General features: G+C 41.6%; 1 protein-coding gene across 6 annotated transcripts in view; it reads right to left on the bottom strand.

Moving 5' to 3' along the window:
- Positions 1-26,076, bottom strand: part of NPAS2 (neuronal PAS domain protein 2) — a 108,655-nt gene that overhangs the window by 49,128 nt on the left and 33,451 nt on the right. For 5 of the 6 annotated variants that reach the window (XM_072932671.1, XM_072932668.1, XM_041717622.2 and 2 more), the window contains exons 2-3: positions 7,375-7,428; positions 2,619-2,767 (exon numbers count right to left, since the gene is read on the bottom strand). In XM_072932671.1, the coding sequence (XP_072788772.1) occupies positions 2,619-2,767; positions 7,375-7,428 (203 nt within the window). The remainder of the gene's footprint in view (positions 1-2,618; positions 2,768-7,374; positions 7,429-26,076) is intronic. The other variant, XM_072932661.1, reaches the window with a different exon arrangement.

The following is a 26,076-nucleotide window of genomic DNA, read 5'->3' as shown; positions in this document are numbered from 1 at the left end:
CAAATCCTGTCTGGAGGGCAGGGTCCCCTGTGCTGCCAGTCCATAGGGCCCCAAGAGATCTGCCCCACTGTTGTCCCTTCCTGACCCCATGGAAGCCTGCAGAGGGCTTTCTCCTGGAGGGCTTTCCATGGAGGAGTGCAGACACCAGGATAACAACTCACAGCATTGCACTGAAACTGGGGACCATACTGGATAGCTGGTTCACTCCTTGCCTTTGGAAAACAGTCACTTATGTCAGCTCTGAGTCAGACAGGATTCTGGGGGACAGCTCTCATCTAGAGAAACTTGAGCTGGTTTGTAGTTTGCTGTTCCCTCTGCTTCTCTAGGAGGGCTCCCTCACTCAGGTCTAGTAGTGAGGGGATGGTGAGCACACTTTTCTCTTTTCAGCATCTCCTGTTGATTAACACTTTAATTAATCCTGTTGATTAACACTTCCAGAGCAATGCTCCGTGTTCAGAGCACATATGCAAACTGGCAAGCGAAATGTAAATGGATAAATACTAAAGACAGTAAATTTCTACAAGTGCCTTGTGCATTTTGTCACTGAGAAAGAAATCAAAGTCTCTGCTCAGGCTGTATTAGTGGAGATGCAGCTGTTTGCTCCTACCAGCTCGCTTGAGTCGCTTTCTGCATTCTGGGGGCTGTCACTGGCAGCACAGCAACTCTCCACAGTCCCTATGGTTTTACACAAAGGTTTGAAAAGCAAGAAAGAGTCCATCAGATTTTTTTAAGTAGTTTTAGAATATAGGATACTTTCAGCAGATCTGTAGCTTGGAAAAGCCAATGTACATTAAATGGTGACAGTTGGAAGAATTACATGAGATTTGTGAGATTCTGTGGATTATGATGAAGGAGGCTGTTTATGAAGGAAAAAAATCTGAAAATTTACCTACTTTAGATGCTATGATAAAATCTTGGTTTAGCCTACCAAATGGAAAGGGAACATGACTCAATATATCAGATCCAAGGTATGCTGAGGATAATCAACACTTTTAAATGCTGATGCTTTGTATTATATTCTGTGACTACTACTCTGGTTTAAAAATAGATAACATTTGCTTTTTTTAGCAAGTGCACAAACCCCAGTCACACTTTGACCCAATTGCTGTGGAAAGATTTGTGACTGTTAGCTTTCCTTCACATAGTTGCTTTTCAAGGAAAAGCATCTTTTGGAGGAAATTATTTGGACCTTCAGCTACACATCTACACTTATTTAAAATCCTGCGTGATTGTTCTTTGCTTAATTTTATAATTGAACATATTCACGTCTTCACATATTCACATCTTGGGCAGTTAAAAAAAAAGGTGAGTCATTACTACAATTTTTTAAAAAGTGTACATAGCTATTCAACTTTGAGATGTCCTGGTCATCCCTCCTGTACAAACCGTAGGTTAACAGTTGAACTCACTGGTCTTAAATGTCTTCTCCAACCTAAACAAATATATGATTCTAGTTTGTCTGTGGCAAAAATTCATTTAAGAAGAAACTGCACTCTAATGCCAGAACCACTATAATTATTTCCTCAGTAAGACTGACATCTGTGACTCCATCCTGTTGAGAGTCATGATATAAGAGTTTTAATGGTCTTTCCTGTTACACCCAGAGTTCTCCAGAGAGTGCAGGAAGGAGGTGCTGGATGAGCCAAGGTAAGCCCGGCGACATAGTGCATCATCTTGTGAGACCCCTTCCTGCTTTCTGAGACCAGAGGCATTCCCCACACTCACTCACTGAAACCTCTTCCTCATAGGGGCAGAGCAGGAGAGCCCCATTTTAAACCAGTGCCCGGATTTATAAGGGAGGAGCATTTCAGATCACCACTACTGGTGGATGTCAAAGCATCAGGAAGGCCACAGTGCCCATTCCTCCCTCTGAATAAAACTAGACCAAAGAGAGCAGAGGGTCAGAAATCTCCTCTGCCCTCTCTGAAGGTACATTTCTAAGGGACTTAAATGTCACTGGTGAAAGCATTTTGAAAAATGAACTCCAGGCTTTCCGATGCTGAACTTGACTACTGCAACTGGATGCTGTGCACATGTGATGTAGCCTGTGCTTGTGCGAACTGGGTGAAGCATGTCAACTATCTGTGGATGCAATTTGCTGATGCCAACTTCAAAAAAGGAGGCATTTTCTGGTCTGAGTTTTCTACTCAATGTGGAAAATTGAGTCCTACACAGTCCACTGAGGAGCCAGGGTGCTGAACAGATTGCTTCCCTGCATTTTTTTCTGCAAAGAAACTGGGAGAATGCTTTGTTCTTCAACTCAGAATATTGCAAATTTCAAGTAAGGGAATCTTCCCTCTGCTCCTAAATCTCTCTTGTTCAAAGCATCTGTCTTCTTCATGAGTGCTGCAAGGCACTGTTGCCCTCTTTCCCTCAGTTGCTGCCATTTGCCCCCTTCTCTAGCAGGCTGAGAGTCATCTTCAACTGAAGAGCAAATAAAGAGATGGATTTGGGCAGCACAGTGTCTGCAAATGATATTTTTTGATGAGGTAGAAAAAAACCCAAATACCTTATGTTGGAACTTTTAGGTCCCTCAAGACGTTCTGATAATCAGCAAAGGAAACAGGATATTATAGTAACTGTCTGGCAAGTGCATGAAGAGCTGCAGTGAATCTTACCATTGTGTTTCTGCAGAAAGCCGATGACTTTTTCCAGCACAGTAGTTTTGTCCATTTTGCGAGTGTTGCCTGGAAGCATGGAGCTGAGCTCTTTGATGAGAACATTGAACTGATCACGCCTCTTCTTCTCAGACTTGTTACGCGAAGCCCTGTAGACAGGGGAAAAGAAACAAAGAATGAGCAGAGCAAGAAGGAAAATCATCATGTACCTGCTCTTTGCAATGTAACTACATAAAATTAGCTTGCTGCACGCGTCAGCATGTGAAAATTGATACTGGACTCCAACAAAGCCGCAGAAGCAAGTAGGAAGCACCAGTTCCCACCTCCTGCTCTTGTCTTTGAGCCTCTTTTAGTGCCCAGCGGGGCAATGGAGGCTCTGCTCACTCCTCTGTGCTGCCTCTGGACACTCTGGCTGGGCTTATCAGGACAGCATTGAGCTTGTAGTTGGAAGGAGCTCTGTCCATCTCCCAGACATATATAGGATCTTAAAAAATTCATGCTGTCTCTAAGGAGGCACTCAGAGTGAGAAGAAATAGGAATACTGTGACAACAGTAAAATTGTCCATAAAGAAGAAGAAGGAGACTGGATCATACCCATCTGTGCAGTCTCAACAGAAGAGCGGGACCTCAGTCCTGCAGCTATTGCACTGGAGCTGGGTTGATCTACAAGGACCTGCTATGCTTTGGTCACAAGTGCTCTGCCTACCTTCAGGCTGGCAGAGAAGAATCAGGATATTTTCTTCCAGTCATTAAGATCAGAGACCCGAGTAGAAGTTGCTGCAGCTCCCATCTGGTTCGTATACCAGTTTATTCAGTCTCCTTTCCAAGGTCACAATGACAAGCAGGAGAGAGGGCATCAGCATGGATTGTCTGAGGTTGGGATGCATTGCCAGACCTGGGGTCTTGGAAGTGCCAGCAGTGCTTGCCCTTTATCTCTGTGTGCCACTGGGAAAATCAGTGTCAGTGCCCCAAGTCTCTAGGTTTAAAACAAAGACTCTATAGCTTTCTTCACCAGTCTTGTCTGTTTAGCTTGCAGATTCCTCAGAGAGAGCCTCCTTCTGCTGCTGTGTTTCAAGAGCTCAAAGGAAGAAAGGATCTGATTTCATTTGGGGTGTTTTGGCACCATCATAATGCTGTCATTAAGGCTGTTGATAATCTTTTCAGCATGCACACTTTGGTTTTTTTTAACTCTATGCCAATCTGTACACACGGATTTTCTGACTTGTTCTCAAGAATACCACAACTGTTTGACTCGGAGGTTATCACCTGGACTTCTGTATCCATGTAGAAACAGAAATAAGTATAGCCCAGTAGGTTTGTTTGTTCTTCTGAAAGTTCCTCAAACAGATGAGACTTGCCTTGTCAATTATGCAAAGACTGAAAAATTTGGTTACAAGTAAATGGAAAAGGCAAGAAGCCAGTTCTCACTCTGACTTTCTCAGTCCCAGCTAACTCTGCTATCCCTCAAAGCAGCTCTGGATGCACACTGCTGAAAATCAGAGCAGAATTTAGCTCAGCATCTACATCCCCTGTGAGGACCAGGATGGCAATAAACATTTTCAGCAGAGAAATCACTACAGAGGTTTCTGGATGGTACTACTGACAGAGGGGTAATTTTTGTTTTGCTCTCAACCCCGAACACACTTGGAGACACACTGGATAGAAGCCAATGCTTGATTATTTTACAGCTTTGAACACAAGAGATTGGGTGGATACTGCCTGACTGATTTCAGCTTGCTCTTATTACACTGCAAAAGGCTGTCAGAACAAGATGTGAAAAGCTCCAGCCTTATCCTATTTCTCTACAGTTCAGGGCAACGTTAAGAATATCAACATTTTACTTGCTCATAATTAAATCCAGTTCATTTTAAGCTCAGAGTCCATATTTTCCCTGAAAATAAAGTAAACCACCAGCTGTCAATAAGGAATGTGTTGCTTAAAAAAAAAAAAAGAAAAGAAAAATAAAAAAAGCCTTTACAGAAATATAAAGTATCTATATTTAACACTTGACATTTTATTCACAAAGGAAATATAAAAACTCCTCTAGTGGAAATAACTCTACCAAGATATGAATCGATGATCACAGTAGAGTTTTCAAATGGAAAAAATTAGAAAAGATTGGAAAAATTATAAAAACTATCCCTGCACAGTTGAAAATACTTTGTGTAGTACAGTTATAAATGCGTGAAGTAACATAGTTTTCATCACTTCCCTTTGAAGATTATTTCATAGCCTTGCTTACTTCTCTGCTAGGGCATACGATTACAGTAAGCCTAAACAACCTCTGTCTTAATTATATACTACCTCTCTCAATTCTCCTCCCTCCTTGCTACTCCATAAAGATTATAGCATATTCAAGGGGAAGGAGGAGACACAGTATGAATAAAATCAGGATTTTTAGTGAATACAGCTAAAGGCAGGACAGAACAGCCTGAATTCAGAATGATCAAAATCAAAAATTTAACAGCCATTTTTATTCACTTACACATATTCTTAGACAGATACTGACCGAGTAGTAGATCCTACATTTTGCTAGTTTACAATGAAATGTGACTTTACACTAAATTTCAGATTTCTTCTGGTTGTCCAGTGGCGTGTTTTATATATGCATCAATGCAAGTAACTGTACCACATACCTTCATTCAGATTCTTAAATTTATTTTTTATCTCAGTGGAAAATGGCAGGTAGTAGTCTTCATGATTAAGCACTTTCTCATGGTTCACTTCAAGTTGGTTTTGGTTGGAATTTGGAATTCAACTGAATTGTAAAAAAAGTTATTTTAAAATTATATACTATAAAAGTAAACTGAAAGAAGAGTAAATAGAGAAAAAGTGCACAAAGCACACCTTTTGTTTAGAATTAATAAATCTCTAAAACCAAATTAAACCTCATCTAGCATCAAAGAACTGAAAAGGAAACTATGGCTTCTGATCTGAGAAGATCAGAAAACCTCACATAGGTTTTCAATGCTCCCAGCTGTGGTGCCATCATACCCACATTTTAGTCCTCAGGTGTTCAGAGTGAAGATGTGCCTTAGGGAGTCAGGTGATGCAGAACAGGGCTCAATTTAACCAGTGTTCTTCCTGATCTTGGCCAAATACTAAACATCTGGCACAGGGGTGGGAGTGCAAGTACCTCTTCTCAGGAGAGGATGTCTGTATAATACAACCTTTTTTCATGTCTGTATAATACAACCTGTACATGCCTAATAAATTGCAGCAGATATACATGGTGTGTATGTGTATCTCTACACACACCTAACCCGAGAAACTCAGCTCCTGGCTTGACACCATCCCAAAAACTTAGGTCCGGATATTTTCAGTCTCACCTACTTTTAACAGAGAAAATAAAAGGAGAGAACAATTTCCTGGGCTTTTTAATCCCCTCTGATGCTTCTCAGTCCTGAGGGACCCAGTCCTTATACCAAATAGAAGCAAAACAAAACATTTCCCTTGTGGTATAGGACAGGTCAGAGTCCTCAGTTTACAAGACACAGTTGAGCTTTATTTCTAAAAAGCAAAATGAACTTAAATTACAATTTGAAGAAGCAGTTTCCTTTTTTTATTTTTAAAGTTATAACTTTTTTATGCACCCTGATAGAGGTCTGCCCCAGGGTATGACAAAAATTCCTTCTGGGAACAAACAGCATGAAAACCATACCAGATGGTGATGACAATTGCCGATAGCGAGGATATGTGTTATCCTATTTTTTTCATATATGAATTCATTTAATGAATTTTTCTTTCACTAGACAACTAGCACACAAATATCTTGAAGATGATTAGGCCTTTGGCAGGTGAAGCAGTGCTGCGAGGTGGGCTCCTTTCTGCACCCTCCAAAAGGAAGCAGAGGGGAACAGCTGAGCCTGGCTGCAGCCTGTGCTGACCTATATTGGTGAGACAAAGCTGCAGGGAGGGAAAGAAGCAGAGAAGGAATCAAAAGAGATGAAACTGGATCAACTGCTTGTGCCTGGACTGGAAATACTCTCATTAGAAGGAACCAAGGGGAAAAATGTGGGTAACTTCTGTCTCTCTCTAAAGTAATTAAACTGCGGGCTGAGGCATTGATAGCCTCGAATGCCTTCAAACTGCTTTTCTGCAGATGCTGGTCAGCTCTGACAGTTACTAAGAGTTTAAATGCCACAGGTCTTCTGCCTTGAAACACACCTTTTCTCTCCCAACAAAGGGTTCACAGTGAATTTCCACCAACTGGGACTCAATGGAGTACAGACTGTATGTGAATATGGGTTTGTGCCAGTTTAAGGCTGACTTTTCCTGGTCTTTCTCTGCTCCGAAGGTAATTTCTGGCTGTTTTCATTGCTGTGAGATAGGCATTGATGAATAAATGACCATTCTAATAGTGAAAAAAACCCACTATTCCTGTTCTTTTTCTTTTGCAAAATGTATTTAAAGAAAAAAGAAAACCACAACATTTTTGTGCACTCTGGAAGCTCAGATGTTGTATTATAGTGGCAGAAGAATGTTGTTGGTGCTTCAGTTCTGATGTTCTGCAGTAATGCGAAGAGAATGATCAATGCCTTGGCTTTTTTAACATTTTCCACAGGAAACATTGCTAGGTTATTTTCTTCTTACAGTGCATCCTGGAGTAGGAATCTGAGATGGAAATTTTTCAAGTTGCATTTGACTGTATTTTACTCTCTTGCTCTTTGATTAATTGATTATGGATAAAACAGCTTTTGCAGCAACAAACAGTATCAAGCTCATCACAGAGAGTTATAAAAGAAAAGATACTCACCTCTTTGCCCTGTCTTTCTCATCTTCATCCATTAGATTGTCTAAGCAGTTTTTTCTGTTGAAGGAATGCAACAATCAGTATGAATTGTCATTTTTTTAGCTCTATTTGCAGGTTAATCTCACAGTCACTCTATTTCAATTTAATAACACAGTGATGATATCCAGGTCAGATAAATGTGTCAGCAGTGCTCTATGCCACAGTCCTTGATTTTAGGAAATATCCATTGTGGTTAATGTTATTCCTGAGCATTATGCTAGCCTTAGGGTCTCTAGCCAGGGATCAAGGCTCCCAGGCACCACATGGTGCAACAGCACAGTACAAAAACACTTCTTGGGGATTTTTTTTTTTGTGCAGCAGTTACTCTCTGCAAACTTGTAGGCTGAATGAGCCTGGGATCTGCTCAAGCTGAAAAGCATTTTCATTGCCCCCATGTTCCCACCAAAACCATCTTCAGTGCAAGAGCCTGCATCACGGATGCTTTTGACCTCTCTGCTCTTCCTACTGGGAAGAGCTTCATCCTCCTCTGTGGATCATGACACAAAGCCAAAAGAGATTGGTAATAACTCTAGTGAATTACACCTCAAATTCATAGTGTCCTTATAAATCCCACTGCCTAAGCCATACTACAAAACCCTCTTGCAGCCCAGTCAGAACACCCACCCAGCCATGCTGGCACCAAGCGTGGGGACTGTCCCATCCCCACCACTCTTTTTGCGAAACTTCACCAAACTGTTATGACCTCAGCTTTGTAGTACAATTGCTCCAGCAGTGTGAGCTGTAAGCAGAAAAGGGTAAATTAGGTAAATTAAGTAAATTTGTGTAGGCAAGGCAAAGGGAAAAATACAAAAGCAGCCCAGCTGAAGGCTGAGTGCCTCAGAAACACTTGTCACTAACTCACTGCCCACCCTCCTTTGCTCCGTGACATTAAGAGACAGTGACACTTGATCTGTAACCGCTTCAACCCAAGAAGGAAGCCCTGTGCTACTGCACCCCTCATGGCATCTGGCACCCCTTTAGGGTACAAAATCCATGTGCTGCTGCATCCCACACTAATATTTTCCGGAACAGCAGCACAATGCCACTGGATATTGTCAAAGACTCATTTTTAAAGCAGTGGTGTAGTGATAGGCAATGATAACACTTTTTCAGCAATCAATGTTTCTCATTTAATGAGTCCTAAACATGTAAGACATGAATAAAATTGGAAGGGAGGAGGAAGGAAGTTAATTGCTAGGCTTTATTTAAGCCCATATTATTTTCCACACATGAGTCACTCATAAATTTGCCTGTTTAAAGAACATTTTATGAAAAAACCAAAGTGAAAAAGCAATGATAGTAAAAACAGTGCTTCTGTTACTAGTTGTCTTACAGCAACATTCTACCTGGTCATTACTCAACAGTTAGGTAAGAACACAAAACTACCCTATAACTTTTTATCGAATGAGTTACGAGGAATTAGAGCCACTGGTCACTGATTGGAGGGTAAAGCTACTACTTAATGGCACTTGGCTCTTTGATGAAAGATAAACAAGAAATATGAAGGCCAAAGGACTAGTTTTTTCAGTCATAACTGGTGGATTTAAATGGCTGAATTCCATTATACAGAAAAACATAACAAATAATACCATGCAGTTTTTATATTTTTTCAGCCATTTGTTTTGACTTGCAAAACAGCCAGTCATGACTTTTGACTTGCAAGTCAGCCATATCATAATCCATATTTTGGACTAGGAAAATGTATAAGGCCAGTAAAATTATTATTAACCAGTGTTTTACATATATTTTAGGTGTTTATTTGCTTAATCCCATAATGAAACTGTTATGCAAATCACTGTGTTTTCAAATAATTCTGTCTAAAATGTAGTGACAATATTCAGTGTGTTTTGTTGTTATTTGCTCACTTATTGCTACCTATGCTATTCAAGAATACAGAAGGCATCATTTAAATAGCAGGATTAGCATTCAGGATTTTGCAGTGTTTCTTTTCTAAGTCTTTGCTCACAATCATAGAATCACAGGTTGTTAGGGGGTATGAAAGGACTGTAAAGATCATCTAGACCCAATGGTGGGAGGACACCTTGCACTAGGCCAGGCCTTATCCAACCTGGCCTTGAACATTACCAGGGCTGAGACATCCATAACTTCCCTGGGCAACCTTTTCAAGTGTCTCACCACCCTCACAGCACAGCACAGCACAGCACAGCACAGCACAGCACAGCACAGCACAAAATGTTCTGTTGCATGAACACTTCTTGAATCTAGGGTATAACAATCAAAATGGGGCAGTATCAGCAGCAGAAGTAGCTCTCCCTGAATCCCTAAAGGTCTTCCTCACAGAGGCTTCCTCTGGTTGTAACGGATTCCCAACAGAAAGCAGGAATATGTGGACAAGGGTGCTGAGTGGCTTGTGAAGAAGGAAGGAGGTGGATGAGACAGTCAGTACTGGTGCTGCTCAGCCCTGGCTGTCTTGGAGAAGCACAATGCACCTAATGAAAGGGGCTTCCTACAATGTACCCCATAAACCATCAAGAAGAAATTACACTGCCAGGAAGCCTCTGCTCTTGAGAGAGAGCAACAGATCTAGCTGGTCTGTTCTGCCAAGGATTTGGCTAGATCTGTAAAGCAATTCATGGCCAGCTTCCAGTAAACAAGGTTTCTCACTGACTGACATGAAATTCTGGACCTGCTGTGCTGTTGCTAGCATGAGACAATATCTAATTGTCATTTTGCTTCTGTTTGCTCACATGTCAAAATCTCTAGAGCATCATGGGCATTGCTAACAGGGTTTCTAGTACATATGTACCGTATGAAATTATGTACTGTATGAAATTAAAACTGTTCTCAATAAAAAAGGTACATCAGAGTATACAACTGGTGTAAACTGGTATTACCATCCCTCTCCAGAGCCCCACCAGATGCTGCCTTACACTTTGACGGAGAAACCCATGTACAGGAGCTTAGGTATGCCTTTAGTGCAACCTGCTTGCTTTATGTTATTCTCCCAATCCCTCAGCTGTGAAGCTCCCAAACTGCAAACTGGAAACCTACTGTCTCTTGATTTAGGAGAAAATTCTGACTCATTGCAATGATGGAGGCAGGCAGTAAATACCAAGGCTCTGTGCCACGGTTCCCTTGCAAAGGAGTGACATAAAAAAAACAAGTGGCACAAATATTTCTCAAACTGCGAAGAATCCTTTCATGATAAGAAAGGCAATTTGGAAACCTATAGGTAAGAACACCACATGATGTAACTCCTGCTGGCAGAGTATTTAACAGTGACAGTTACATTTGGAGCTTCATTAGTATCATCATTATCATCAAGGAATGAAGACTATCACTCAAAAAGTTGGGAACTACTTGGAACAAGGAGGAGAAAGCTCATGTTCCTCCCATCAGGGAGGAACATATACAAACACACAGAAAGATGCATATCCACAAGTAGGGAAGAATGGCATTTTGGAAACAAAAGACTGGCTAAAGCTGTTAACTATGTACCCCTGGCTTAGTTATCAGATGAGGAATTATAGCACAAACATCCCCCCCCCCCCCCCCCCCCTCATTCATACATTGAATAGTTGCTTGGGAAATAAGCACTTCAGGCAGAGTGCCAGCTTGCTCTAGGGACTCTCCGGAAGAAAGGTTGCACATGTTTATTTTGATACAGTCTATTCCCACAGGACACGGAGCTTGCACTATAAAAAATCATCTGGCACTGATCACCTTATCCTGTGTTTTTTACTGAGCTAAGCTACTACTTTTCTGGGCTGGTGAGTTTGATTTCACTCCTTCCTGCCCTACTGCTCATAAGGATATACTGTAGACACTCAAATGTAGGTAATCAGTTGTTGATTTCCCACTAAGTTGCCACAAGGCCAGCTTATAGTTCTTACAAATCAGCCTGATCTTTTATCAAGAATTTTCAATAATATTAATTTAACTCAGCTGAATTAAATCAGAGACGTAAATTTCTTTCAGAGCTCCTGAGACGTGCCTGGGGAACCTTCATGAGAAATCACAGTGTTTGTGCTTCCCTGGCCCTTACGTTTGGCAGCTCAAGGAAAAGACTGGATTTTTCCTCCTCTTCCCCGTCTTGCAAGATGGGGTGTTTGCCTCCATCACCCCACAGGTTTGCCTGGATTTTCCACCACTTGTCCTGCACAGGTATGGTCAGCCCTGAGGAGAGAGATGCTCCCACCCACTGCAGACATACTTGAGCCTTACACCTCAGACCTCACCCTCAGATCACTTGGGATGCTGGTACAATACAACCAATCCTAATTAAAGATGATGACACTGCACTTGGAGAACAATCCTCTCAAGGACAGGGTATGGGTAAGGCTTGTACGGAAAACTGGGATGCTGGGATGAAACACCTTGAACTATCCTCTGACGTCTGGGAAGATCCTTCCCAACAACTGCTGTCTTTGTGAAGGAGAAAGAAACAGAGCAACAGGGTAGGCATGCTCCCATGCCTTCCAGACACATTGCTCAGCCTCCAGGGCCCATCTCTGCTCAGCATTGCTCCTGTTCTGCCTCAACAGGGCATCAACTCTCCCATCCCCTCTTTGAAGGGGAGGAAATGGCTGTTAGCAAAGAGGTCAGTGTTATACACGAGGCACACAGGTATGTTTGGTGGGGCTCAGGATTCAAAGGTCAGATCCAGCCACACATGGCATCCTGTGCTTAATGAGTAAGAACCAATACATATGAAGAAGGCACCAAAAGAGAGTAGAGAGGTTCTAGGCATGATCCAGGGGCAAAGTTTCTAGGCACCCACTAGCATAGGAGACAGCGTAGCTTGGTCACTATGTTAGCATTGCTGCCAGATCCCCTGCCCAGGGATGATGAACTAGGTCTGCTGGGCACTGTGGTTGGTCAAATGGCATCATCTCATGGGTGTTCCACAGCATGGGTTACATGGGATTTTCCCACCCTGGGGAGCACCACTGTGGCTAGGAACTCTACCTGCTTTCCAAGGCCTGCTGGAAGGCAAAGACAAAGATCAGAAACCAGGAAGCAGCAGCAGCAAAGGTGACAGAGTGAAAGCAAGAAGTGACCATCTGATCATTTTAAGCACCTTGTTTCAAGTTTCTGTAACATGGATGAAGCACTCAGATATCCCACCAGGAAAGGTACAGTGTGAACACACAGCAGAAAGATTTGTACAAACACAAATCAGAACAAATCAACAGATTCATAGACACATCAAGCTGAACTATACCACTCTATTCTCTTTTGTTCAGATATAAACCTGTGAACTGTTACAAGAACATGCTGGGGTCCATAATTAAGTATGACACATTCCTAACCATAGCAATAAAAATTGATTTATCAAAATGTAAACAGACTAGCCTTTAGAAACCTTAAGATAGTAAAAATTCCCTTTCCTGATGATATACATGGTTATTTGAGAAAGATATGTGGCTTTTTAGTGGAAGAATGGCAGTCTGGAGTCACCATGGGTCATGTTACACTGAGATTGTTATGGGAATTACTGGTTTTAGGAGTAAAGAAAAAATCCAGAAGCATTGTTTTAGGTGTCTAGCTTTAGAGTTTTTTCCTGACAGTGTATAGCAAAGTCTTCCCGCATTCAGTAGGTTTCTATATTTTGTTTATACAAAAGATATTTAGATACTTCAAAAAAAGAAAAGAAAACTTTTTGAGAAAATACTGGACTTTATGAACCTCAAGGGCTGTTTCATGTTTCATACATATGTGTACAATCAATCTTCAGATGGCAACAGGCTTAAAGCAAACATGCATTAAAAACAATCCACATGTGAACAGTAAAAAGAATGGAATTTGACAGAAATAAATGCTCCCCTCTTCTGAACTGGGGGTGATAGGAAGACGGTTATAGATAATAAAGCTGAGCAGTAAGAGATTATGACAAAGAAAAATAAAGGCTCAGAGCATATTCTGGTTTTATTTTTTACAGTATTTCTGTTTAGTGGGAAGGGGTATTATTTTTCACATGTCAGAAACCTTGCAGCTATTGCCATGTGTTAGACCACTTTCCCCCTCCACCCTGGTGCTGAATTTTGGGGCGTGCAGCCTGTGATCTCTCTGTAGATGTGGCGTGATTCACATCAGTTTAAGCCAAGAGTGAGATGGCTGACGTCAGCAGTGCTGTGCTGGAGTGTGGCCAGGGTGAGAGGCATCTTTTATCTCTGGCTTGTGAGCAACGTGTAAAGTTTGTGCAGTGTTTGGATCTCTGATGAAGATCAGTACATACACACTCATTATCTTCCTCACTGCTGTTATTACTACTGAATGACTAGAGCCATTCAGACTTCAGTGAACAGGCTGTGAATCCCCATGTTCAACCGCTGCTCTGCTCTCCCCTCGCACGGCTGGAAACAGAAAGGCAAACAAATTAAACTAACATTAATCAGCAAAGACTGCCATCTGTATAACTCAGAGCACTTCCCCGCGTGCCCGTCCCCTTCCAGCAATGCTAAACAGGATTAGCCTTCCGTGGGCGGATGGGGAAAGTAGGTCAGTTCGGTAACATCGCTCCGTGCGATGAGCGGAGGAGGATGTGACTGCAGTGGTCTGCTGGCAGCCCTCTCACCTTCTGTACGAGCCAGGAGATGAAGCACCTGGCATTGTCATGGGGCGCACAAGGTGGCTCAGACCGCACATCCTTGCATGGTGACACCTGACAATTCTAGGATCAGGGATTTGGCAAAGTCTGGCTGATGCATTGGAGTTAGTGGGTGCATTTCAACAAGAAAACTGAGGCACAGGGCATAGGCACAGCTAAATGCTTAGTTATTACTAGTTTGTGTACAGCCAAATATTCGTCAAAGCTTACACATAAGCCAAAGTGGCAAGGGATGGTAAATCACCTGGCAGAGGTATTGTCTTTCTCTATTGACTTCATTGGGTATGTAGAGATGGTGGCAGGAAAGCCAAAGCTCACCTCAGGTGACATCTGCAGGGCACGACAAGTGCAACAAGAAGAGCTTCTTCTGCTACATCAGTAGCAAAAGGCTGAACAACGAAAGTGCAGGACTGCTGCAGTACTGCAGGTGTGTGAGGGGGTGAATTAGTTACAGCAAAACAGGTAAGGCTGATACCTGCTTTAAAGCAGTCTTCAGCAGCAAGGTCTCCAGCCTGTGTGTTGGAGGCAGGGGCATGGAGGAGCAGAAGCACCAGCAACAGGTGAGGATCAACTCAGGGAACTTGAGGAAGCCTGGGGGAAATTGACCATACAAGTTGGCAGGGACTGACTACTTGCCTCATTAGGTGCTGGGAGACTTCCTGGTGTCCTTTACTAGGCTGATCTCTCATTTTGAGAGGCTGTGGAGGTGGGGGAAGTCCCTGGTGTTTGGAAACAGGCAAATGCTGGCCTTCAAGAAAGGAGCAACAGGCCAGTCAGCCTCACTTTAGGCCCTGGCAAATCATGGAGTGGTCCTGATGGAGCACAGGGCCGGGCACATGGAGAAGATGATGATCAAAAACAGCCAGCGTGGATTTACTGAGAATAACCTGACTGCCTGTTATGATGAAATGACAGAATCTGTGGATGGGGAGAGAGCAGTGGATGTCATTTATGCTGGCTTCATGCTCAAAGCAGGGCTGTTGTTATGGGGGAGACCGAGAGACTGAAGGAAAGGACAGACAAGAAACCTTATGAAATTCAGTGGTGCCAACTGCCAAGTCCTGCACCTGGGAATGAAGAGCCTTGAACTCTGATACAGGCTGGAGATAGACTGATTAGAGAGCAGCTCTCCAGGAAAGGCCCTGGGAGTTCTGGAAGGCAGCAGGCAGCATGCTGTACATGAACAAGTGGCGTGCCTTGGTGACAAGGATGGCCAACAGGACCCTGGTCTGCATGAACTGGAATGCAGCCTGATGAAGGGAGGGGTTTATGCCCCTTCACTCAGCACCTGTTATACCACATTCAGGGTAATGTGATCAGTCTGGGGGGTCCTAGGACAGAAAAAAATAGATTAACAGGAGGAAAGTCAGTAGCATCCCCAATGGTGGTGCCTGGAGCTCTTGACTTATGAGAAGGAGCTGGGGTAGCCAGACTGACTTAGTCTGGACAAGAGACGGGTTTGGGGACACCGAAGAGTCCTCTTATTGCCTACAAGGGGTCAGGGAAGAACCAGTGCTGGACTCCTCATGGTAGTGCAGGATCAGAGAGTGAAAAATAACAGACATAAGGTTAAAGAAGAGAGAAGGAACTTTTCTCCATGAGGACAGCCAGACAACAGAGCAGACTGCCTGGAGAGGCTGTGCCATCCCCATCCCTGCAAGCCTGACTGGGCAAAACCCTAAGCAGACTGGTCTGACCTCAGAGTTGGCCCTGCTTTGAGTAGGAGGCTGGACTGGAAACCTTCTGAGGTTTCAACCTGAATTCAGTTTAAACCACAATTGTCCAGTCATTCTGGATCTACTGAGCTGGCTACGTATCCTAAGCAAATCAGTCCCCTTGAATTAGTTCCTATATCATATATATGTTTTTGAAATATATTTTATTGTGCTTTTGGTCTCTGTACTAGAAATAGCTTGTGCACCGTCTCCCCTATATTGACATCGCTCCTGCTTTAGTCTGTATGTCAGGTGTTCATCATGCCAAACTCCTAGATGTTAATTTTTAAAAATTCACTTTATGATAAAATTAGCAAAAAAAAAAAAAAAAAAAAAAGAAAAAGGCCTCGCAGGAGAATGGCCCTTGAATGTAAAACCTGTTTTTCTTCTCTCTCTACTTCTCATGTTCTTAATCTGTTTTAGGTATTTATAAAACTTTAATCCTCATAATATCAGAAGTCCCAAATGCACAAAGACTTTAAAATATGCTTAACTCCATACTGCTGTAAGGAGGCCCTCATGTATGTGTATCTTTGCAAAATCCAAGTCAAAATGTGGAGGTAGAACTGCACAGATTATTTTGCAATTATTGGCTCTGAAACCTTCTCTTGAAAAGGGTCTTAGTTATAAAGTATTCATAGTTGTAAGAATCTATTGATGTTCTTCTGCAAATATTTAAATAAGTAGAATAATATAACATTTGACCTATGATCTTCTGATGGTCAAATGCTCAGCTGATACAAGCAAAATATGCAAGTATAATACTATAAAGATGTATTCGTCAAAAATGCAGGGATTTTTATTTTGTTTGACATGAACTACCTGGGAAACGCAAATGAAGCAGAAAATGAGTCTTTTTCAATGGGATTGTTATCAGCCATTCTCTTTGTTTTCTGGCAGCAACAATTTTGACAAGATCATTTTAACCCTTTCCATATGATTAAACAGGCTATGGTGGCACTGGAATGCAAAGCAAGATGTCCAGGAGCTGACATAGTTTGGTCTCACTCCCCCCACTTCTTTGATTGTTAAGTGTTACTCTCCCCACTTCTTTGTTTGTTAAGTGTTTATGGATGGCTCTCAAATAACCAAATGATTCTTCTTTTAAAAGGCTCCGGGTCTAGAAGTAATTCTGCTAACAGAAAATTTAGTTCTAAAAATAAATTATGAATTTTTGACAGTGTTATTCAATTAATTGTAACAATTTACACCAGCTGTGATCATTCCCTCCATACATAAGATGCTGAAATAACAGACTACATGTTTCTGTGGAGATTTTATCAGGAAAGCAGAAACTAAACACGAATCCAAATTTCCTTCAAGTTTTAGGAACCTATCCCAATGTGGCATCTCCCTCTTCATTAAACAGGACCTAGAGTGAAGGGTTGTCCTCTCTCAGTGTCCTTGCCCTCTCCCTGCCCATGTGGGATTTGTTTGCTTCTTCAAACCAGCAAGAACTGGAGGGCCAAGCTCCAAGGAGCAGACTGGGACTTGAGCAGCAGGACAGTGAGTGCTCTCCTTGGCCCTCCCCACCCTCATGGGCATGGCAGCATGGTGACACCCATGGGTGCTCAGCTGCTCTGCTGAGCAGCAGATGGGGCTGGAGGTGGGTGGCATGAGGGGACAATGTGATTGTCCCTGCAGAGACCCTGCAAGACAAATTCCCTGCCCCATGCAAGAGCCAAAGCTGTGGCTTAGATCTGCTGGTGACAGGAAAAAAAATCTCTATACAATAATACAGAAATAAATACAGATATCAACACCAATAATCCCATCACTTTTGTGTTAATAGCTTGATAACACATCTGCTTATAACTCACACACTGCACTAAATTTTCTGCTCTATAGTAGCTATCATATCCCTGTCAGCAGAACTAAATATTTAATCATCTGGGGAGATGAATCATGAAAAGCTGTTTGGGGGAGATATTTTTAAATGGACAATTTGTTGTCATTTAATTTTGAGAATTTGCTGTCTCTTTCTTTTCAGAAAGGACCCTGCAGGCCTGTGACTATACAGGTTATTGCTCTGTACTGCTTGCTGTCTCCCTTGCAGGTAACACATCCTATGGAGTTTAAAGGTCATTTCTGACTAGAGCAAGGCAGGAGGCTTCAGGGTTTGCCTGGGCACCACTAAGCCTAAAGACAGCAAGGACAGAGACACTCAACCTGCCTGATTGCATGATACTTTGGGGAGGAATGTTCTCTAGTTGCAGACTCCCAGTTTTCTATCTGAGTCCATAAATGTGCCAAGAGTTCAGCTACAGCATCAGACCAAGGCTGCACCTGCATTTTGTGCCATCTTGAACATTTATGCCCTTGAGTCCCTCCTGTCTCAGACTGAGCCATACTCCAGCTATGTGCAAAGAACCGCTTTTCTCAGACCCTTCATGCTACCAGTGGCTCCCATTTCTACAAAAATAATGTTTCTCCAGTGTGATGTAAAATTCAAATCAGGTTTTACAAAATGAATCTCTAAGGAAAAAGGATAATTATTAAAGAACTTCGTTAGTGCTTTGCAATCTTAATTATGATAATTATATTTTTGTAGCTAGTAAAACTGAACTCCTGCTTTTAAATCCCATTAACAAGCATTTTTAATCCCTCTCCTACTGGGCCAACAAAACCGTAATGTTGAACTTTATATTTACATAGGGCACTATTTTTAAGAAAAATGATGCACTGTTTACTGACAGTTTCCACTCCCTTTTCTCTGTACTTCGAAGGTGCACCTTGTCCCAAGACACAAGAAATTAAGAAAAGCAAAGATGGATTCAGCAGCTTGGGCTCAATTTCCTTTCTTGGCAACAAAAGGGTACAGTCCCTAAGCCAGGATGGCAGTAGGCTGTGAGTATTGGCTGCCATCAAGAGTCAGTGACACCACTGCTCCATTGAAAGGACAAAGTTTTTTTCCCTAAACAGCCCAAGGGTTGAGCTTCATCTGCTCTGGGTCCTCATGTGGATTTCAACAGGAGCATGTGCACCTCCCAAGTAAGCAGAGGATGTGGCCCATGGCATGAAAGAGAAACCTGTCAGGTGGAGGCAGCAGGAAGTTGCACAGGACAACTTTGCCATACTGGAAGAGTCCCAAGGGTAAGCAGGATACCGAGGGATAGCAGGAGCCATGCTGCAGTGGCCAACAGTAATTGATGGCCACGGGAAAAGGTCACAGCTGAGGGAACGGGTCAAAAGAAATCTCAATTAAAAAAGAAATGCCTGAATACACAAACTATTAATGCTGTGTGTGAGCAGGAAAAGGTACCTCCTCAACTTATTTGAAATCCTGAAAAGTGCCAGCAAGTGACACTTTTCAGTGACACAGTATTTTCTGAGTAAAGTTTATAATCCCTGACAGAGTGGAATTTGCTGCCTTGTTGTGTTATGACCCACCTACCACCACCCAGGTGCAACGGCCTAGTGGAGTTTATGAGTCTGCTTGCAGACAAATATTTTATAGTTACCTAACAGAGAGAAAAAAAGTAAAGGATCAAAGAGGGAAGAGCATATAAATTCAGATATCTCAATAAAGAAATTAAACCAATAAAGCATATATTAAATATCATCTGCCCATTAATCTCTGGAGTGAATTCAGAAAACTAATTAAAAGCTTCTACACAGATAAATGATAAGCTTCTTTATTCAATGAGCTCAACATATGAACAAACAGAGGTTCGTGTTGATATCATTATTATTAGCAATTGCATTAAAGCAAATGATTTTGCTGTGCTACTGGGAATACAGTGATTTGGAAACCAAACTGTTGTAAGATGAAAATTCAAACCTTTACGGTAGCAAACATATAGCATTTCCTGGTTTGAATTATTTGTTAGTGGTAACTCTTATGGGTCAGCATGATAAAAAAATAAGATGTAGAGAAACAGCCCCCAAAGCCAGTACAGAAACAGGAAAAATCTCTGCATAATCGTTCTCCAGTGGAAGGCCAGTTTTAAGGGCTGATATTGCCTTCCCACATGGGAAATTATCTAATTTGTCAGTTCTTCTGCACCTTGTGTCCCTTTTTCTGCTATTGGCTTCAACATTCTCAGGGGATTTTTTCTTGAATTTTAGAGGGAGATTTTGCCTCTTCAACCGTAATTGATAGATGCTCTATTTTTGTGGTGCAACACGGCTGTGTTACATGATGTGTGTGGCAGTGCTGCATGGGGAGCTTGCAAGGCAGCTAGAATTGCTCTCTCGGTCCTTTGGGAATAAACCCCATCCCAACAATCCATTTATATATCTGTGACTTGAAAAAGGGGATTCTGAAGAACACAAATTTACAGCTTAAGTTGTGTGTTCAATTTAAGTGCAGAGTCTGAAATAATTAATATCAATATATGGTCAGTTTGGAATCTGATTATTTAGAATCAATTAAAATCAATTATTTAGAATCAATTCTGGCTCCAGAATTCAGATCATTCTCTTAAGGATCCTACACAAGGAAATAACTCGAAAAACTCTGTATTTTATCCATAGAGTAATCCAAAACTGATTAGCATAAAACCAGCTTTAAACTGATGAAATATGGGAACAAGAGAGAAGTATAACTGCTTTTGTTAATATTTTTTATTCATACATCAAAATCTTCCTACTTCATATTGTACATTAAACTCTCCCTGTTGATCAAAATGAAGCAGAGATTTTAAGAATTCTCAGGCTAATGGTTTCTTGAACACAGGCTAAATGAAGGATACAGTCCACAGAGTGTAAAATGCACTTAGATTTTAGCTTATTCACTCAAATGCAGCAGTTCAGAAACAGAGAAGTCATTAAAAGCCCCACAGCAAAAGATCAAATTATGCTTCTGCCTCTGCCAGATATTAACTTTGAATAGGAATAGAGACAGTCAAAAAACCACAGTGAAATACTGATGTGCTGATTCACCTTGCACTTATGTACTGCATGACTTAGAACTGCAAAATAATCTCTGTTCTGTGCCAAATGATATTGGGAGAAAAGCATCTTTTGGCCCTGATAGGTGCTGATTTCCACTCATAACGTGCATTTTCCTTTTTCACTTGCAACAAAATTTGTTGTTAGAATCTCAAGCTGACTTGCTATTTTATTTGCCATCTGTGTCAAATATCCATATAGGCACGCTGTGTGTCCATGTCCCAAAGGGCATCAGTTGTTGCACACTGTTTCCTATCTTTCATAATTACCAGGGAAAAAAAACTGGGAGGGGGTAAAACCTGACATAATTCTAGATCTCAACTCAAGCTGTATGACATTTTATTTATGTAGAGTGCCATACCCATTAATGGAGCACCACATATGAAAAGATTACACTTGAACCCTCAGTGCACCACGAATTTTGCAGATAACCTAAAAAATTGGACTAAATATCCTGCAGAAAAAAAGGTACTTTACCTCCCATCTATTCTGTAGCCCGTACTATGACTGCAGCTCTTGACACATTATCTGATCTGGCTGTAGAGATGTAGTTCAGCATCAGTGCAGCTCACCATAGGTCTGGTGGTTTACATATTTATCAGTGGCACCAAAAAAAGCTTGTGTATGGCAGCTCAGTATGGGAGAGTGCAGGGAGAGGGAGAAAGAGGAAAGAGAGAGAAGTAGTTGGCAGGGAGCTGAGATTTGGGTCGGGTTGGGTCGTCTGGCTCACAGTCTCGTGAGCAGCTGGGACACGTAAATCACAGGGCTGTGAGTTGAGATGAGGAGAAAAGGGAAAGTCCTATGTCCTGTTTATTAAAAAAAAAAAAAAAAAAATCCACACAAAAAGAGAGATCCCAAAGGCAGTTTTGGGGACCCTAGGGAAAAATGATATTGCTACTGGATGGGATTGGGAAGTTTATTTGCAAAAATGCTATTGCTCCTTCTTGTTGGGTAGGTTTAAAGCAGACTCAAGGTTGGTTATTGAAACTGTAACAACTTTAGTGTCTGTGAAAAGATATCAATTTATAGAAACTGTGCCAAAGGTAGTATAAATTTTGATGTCACAGCACTTCCTATAAATTTGAAAAATTTATACTTCATCCTACGCCACACTATTTCAGGGGTATTTGGGTCTGGGGATCTTTTGCTTTTAAACGGAAAAATCTCAGGTTCTCCGTGGATGTTTTTTTTTCTCTCCTCAGCCTCCCTTCTTCAGCTATTCAAAAGGCAAGATCCTGAGAAAACTTTTGTGCTGGTTCCTATTGTTTTCTACTTTCAAGTGAAAAAAGTACATAATGTTAAATCTGAACACCAAGTCTCTGTGAATGTGTAAACTTCAGCACTCTAAATCTTTCAGCCTGTGCCAATGTAAACCACCTAAAGAGCAGAGAATTAAGTACACTTTATCCTCTCTGACCATGATTGAACATGTTCCAGTCCTAAAATCTGCTGCAGGGAATCACTCAAATTCTCCAAAGCAAAGTAGGGCTTTTTCAAACAAGCATGAGAAAAAGAGTGACATCCTCATCCAAATCTCAGCCCCAGCCCTTTTGCTCTGTTCTTTGAAAATTATCACACTGCAGTTTCAAACCACGTCCCTCTCAAGGACAAGGGGCAGAAAAAAGTAAAACCTACCTTTCCTACGCGAAATGCTCCATATTACCTAAACAAATGGGAAAATTGCACAGAAAATTCAATAAGCACTTTTGCAGAGCATATTGACATCTGTCTACGTCACCCACCCTTTCCCATGATGCTCCATTTATGTCTAACTGCTCTGTTTTTTTGAAAAACAGCTAGCTTGGTCCAGCTTCTGGAAGCTCATAGAGGCACACTTTGGGAACCCAGTTATGAGCTGTCTGTCCAGCAGCAAGAGCTTCTCCCTGTCCTGCCTCTGCAGCTGTCTGTGGCATCTGGGCCAGGACCCTCTGCTCTCGAGAGCAATGACTGCGGGGACCATGGCACTGGACTTCTTCCTCGTGCCCAACACAACATCCCCATTCCCTCCCTCACTGTAGCCAGTGCCTGAGTTAGAGGCCCTGCTTCTGTGCTGGCGCTGGATATCTGGAAGCACGTGAATGCTGCTACCAGAGCCAAAGCCTGATGTACATGTTGGCCACGAGAAACAGGCATCCAACTGCCACTGCTTGGGTATCCAAAAGGGTTTAAGCTATTGTTACTCATGGGAAGTTGCAACAGAAATGCATTAAAAGGCTCTCTTTACTTAGATTTGCTCTTCTCTCTTTATCACTTGAAAATATTGTACAGGAAAGAACCGCAATGCCATTGCAGCTGTGCTTCAGTCCACTGTGGTTCTCAGTCCATTGTCTTGTTCTAAGCTATTTTCGAACTGGCATTTTCCTGAGAAATAATGAGAAGTCTTAAACTATGCTTCACTGTGTACTGTGTGAAGCACACAGTAAACTTCTAGGCAGCTAAAGAGCGAGGAGTGAAATGTGAGAGAATATTTTTCCTGATAGATCTTCTTTCTCTTCATGGAAATGTTGATCTGAAGGACTGTAATATTGCTACTGAATTCTGACCCACATGGCTATAAAGATGCATTACTTGCATCAGTCCTGGAGACAATTCTCTCAATCTTGCTTCGTCTGCAAATGCAGTTATCTTGCTCTGGCACTTTGCAAAATCATCTAAATTACTATTAAATTAAATACTTTTAATTTATGAAGGTTTTCAGCTGAACTCATATTTCTGTGCCATTAATTATCAAGTATCTTACTGACTCTGGAAAAAAATATTAATAAATCAATCTAAATTAACTTCCACCTTCCACCCTGAACTGGAGATGGGTGTCATCAGTCACACTCTAACCTGAGAAAGTTATATTTCCTTTGGATTCATCATTCATCTAATTCCAAATCATGTACTGAGTGGGCTCAGGGCAACATTTTCAAACACATGGTTTTAAACCAGTGATGGCAGTATATTTACCATCTTAATACGTGGATGGATTTTCAGAGTTCTTCCGTGATTTGAGACAATTCCCCTTTTGCAATGTTCAGGCTGATTCATTTCTTTGTTTGTCTGTTTTCAGAAACAGTAATTATACTGGTTGTCTTTTAGATAAAACATGATTTTCAGGGTATCCTTAGACACAGTGGAACTCTGGGAAAGTACACGTGACAATAGAGGCAGTCATAAATTTGGAGTTGAAGGATGCATGGATGCTTGGGAGGGTAGTTAGTGCAGTGGGTAAATACAGATTTAAATGCTGATCTCTTGACACAATTGAAAATATGGACCTTGACATGCGATGCTGGTCTTTAGTATGCCCTCACACTGCAAAAAAGTCTGCAGGGGTTCAATATAGCTAAGTCAGAGTCCAAAACAGTTTAAGAAGGACTGCAGTAGCAGAGCAGGTAGGTGAGGTATTATTTCAGAAGCTAACTGCGCTACCAGGGACACCCTTATTATCCCCTGAAAAGTGTCGAAGAGTGAAAAAACAAATGTGTTATTTCACAGACTAGTCAACAAAAGTAGTTCCCATTTCATCAGTGTTTCATCCTTCATTTGCCAAACCCAACACAAATCTTGGCAGAAGAATGTATTTCATGAAGTTTGTGGACTGACTTAATGTATTAATCTCCACAGTGACACAGATTATTAGAAACTCAATGATATGTGGAATGTTTTATGATGTGATTTCATGCTGATAAATAGCTAATCACCATGTATTTGTGAAAACAGAGCATTACAGAGAGCAGTGATATGTGTTCTGAAAAACACCATTGGTCCTTTTACACCCTTTGCATAATGCCCTATCATCTACAGCGCTTAACTTTGCAGTCTTGCTTTCAAAACCACACAAAAAACATCATTATGAGAATCCTAACATTTGTCAAAGCCTCCTTTCTCGTCTTTTGTGCCGTTGTTTTTTTCAGTAAAAGTGCATTACATGCCATTTGACAGCTGGTAATTGTATGTGTATTGAATTAAAGCATTGATTTTAATTTTCAAAGTCAATCTCACTCTCTTTTAGCTGAATGAATTACTTTGTTCTTGAGAGAAAACATTGGTACTGGACTTCAGATACAGGATCAGAGCTTAGACAGCTTGTCCTCAGGGGTATTTTCTGCTGTTCTTTTGCTGAAATATCGAAAGGTTCTAACTTGCCCATTACCCAGAAAAAAAAAAGATAATAAATCTCTGAACAGTTAGCACAGCTTCTAAATTCATAACTAGCTTTCAACTATTTTGTGTTGGATGCTAGGATGATTTTCAATTGTACAGACAAGCAATAACAGACTGGGCAAAGCTGGGTAAGAAACCTTGAAAGAAAATCCAGGTGCTGCTAGGAATTGCATTGACTATCACGGATTGCAATGTATATTTTGGTCAGTGGTGAAGTACATTAAGAAGGCTCCCTGGGAAACAGATGTTCGCTGACCTCCTGCACTATCCCCTTTCACAGATGCAGACACTTTTCCTCCTCTAGACTACTCCTGAAGAACTAAACTGCAGACAGAAGCAGCCACTGTCACGTGAAAACCACAGGAAGGAAAAAAAGTAGCACTACACATCTGAAAGAAGGATCACAGGTTGTCAATCCAAAGAGATGTTCATATAATAATTGAAGCTTTGTGCCATGTGTCAGAAGATAGGCTGCTGCTTCTTCTGTCTCTCAAAACCTAAATACCACAAACCAAGTCTTTGACCTGGTTGCTCTTAACCTGCATTCAAAGACATCTGCTGTTTCCTTATTCCTAAACTGTCGAACCTATTACCTTGGTCTCAGTCTGGATTTTGGCCCTCTCTGTGGTGCATGAACCTGCCCTCCTGACTGCTTGCACCCCTGGTGAGAACAGACAAGGTTCCCGCAGCCATTCTCATCCAGATGCGGTTCAGGGGAAACACTCTTTGCCTACTGGCATACTCCAGCATGTCAGCTGGGACAGAGAAATGAGGCCAGTCACTGTTCTTACTCACATCAGTGAGAAACAACAGTAAGTCCTTTGAAATGTGTGGAGCTAAAGCTCTGTAAAGCTGACCTGGAATTGTGATCTAGCACTACACACAGAGTCACTGAAATGGAGATATAATGACCAAGTACAGCAGCTGCCTCTTTTATGAAGAGGTTTCCTGCAAGCTGGAGTTGTGGTTTGGGTGAGGATTTGTCCATTCAGGAAAGCTCCAATCATGCTGCATGCTCTACATATGAGAGAGATGAAATTTGGCTGAAGATTTTTTTTTTTGGTCATACTGACTTGTGATATTTGTTGTATAGTAGGCTGAACAAAGAAGACCTCTGCTGCTTAAGAATTTATTTTAATATTGTGCCTTGATTCCTCCACACCCTAAGATTATGCAGACATGCTTTTCCATATTTCTTTATCTAGCATTTCAGTCCTTCCAAACAGGCATTATAAAAAAATGCAGCATTTAAACTTCATTAATTCAAATTTACCACTAACTCACCAAAATACCCAGAAAGATGAGGCTTATGTCCCATCCCATGCATTTTTGCAG

This window comes from Taeniopygia guttata, chromosome 1, assembly GCF_048771995.1.
Source record: "Taeniopygia guttata chromosome 1, bTaeGut7.mat, whole genome shotgun sequence".
Classification (NCBI taxonomy): domain Eukaryota; kingdom Metazoa; phylum Chordata; class Aves; order Passeriformes; family Estrildidae; genus Taeniopygia; species Taeniopygia guttata.
Note: the sequence above shows the minus strand (reverse complement) of the source record. Positions and strands in the feature narration are given on the sequence as shown.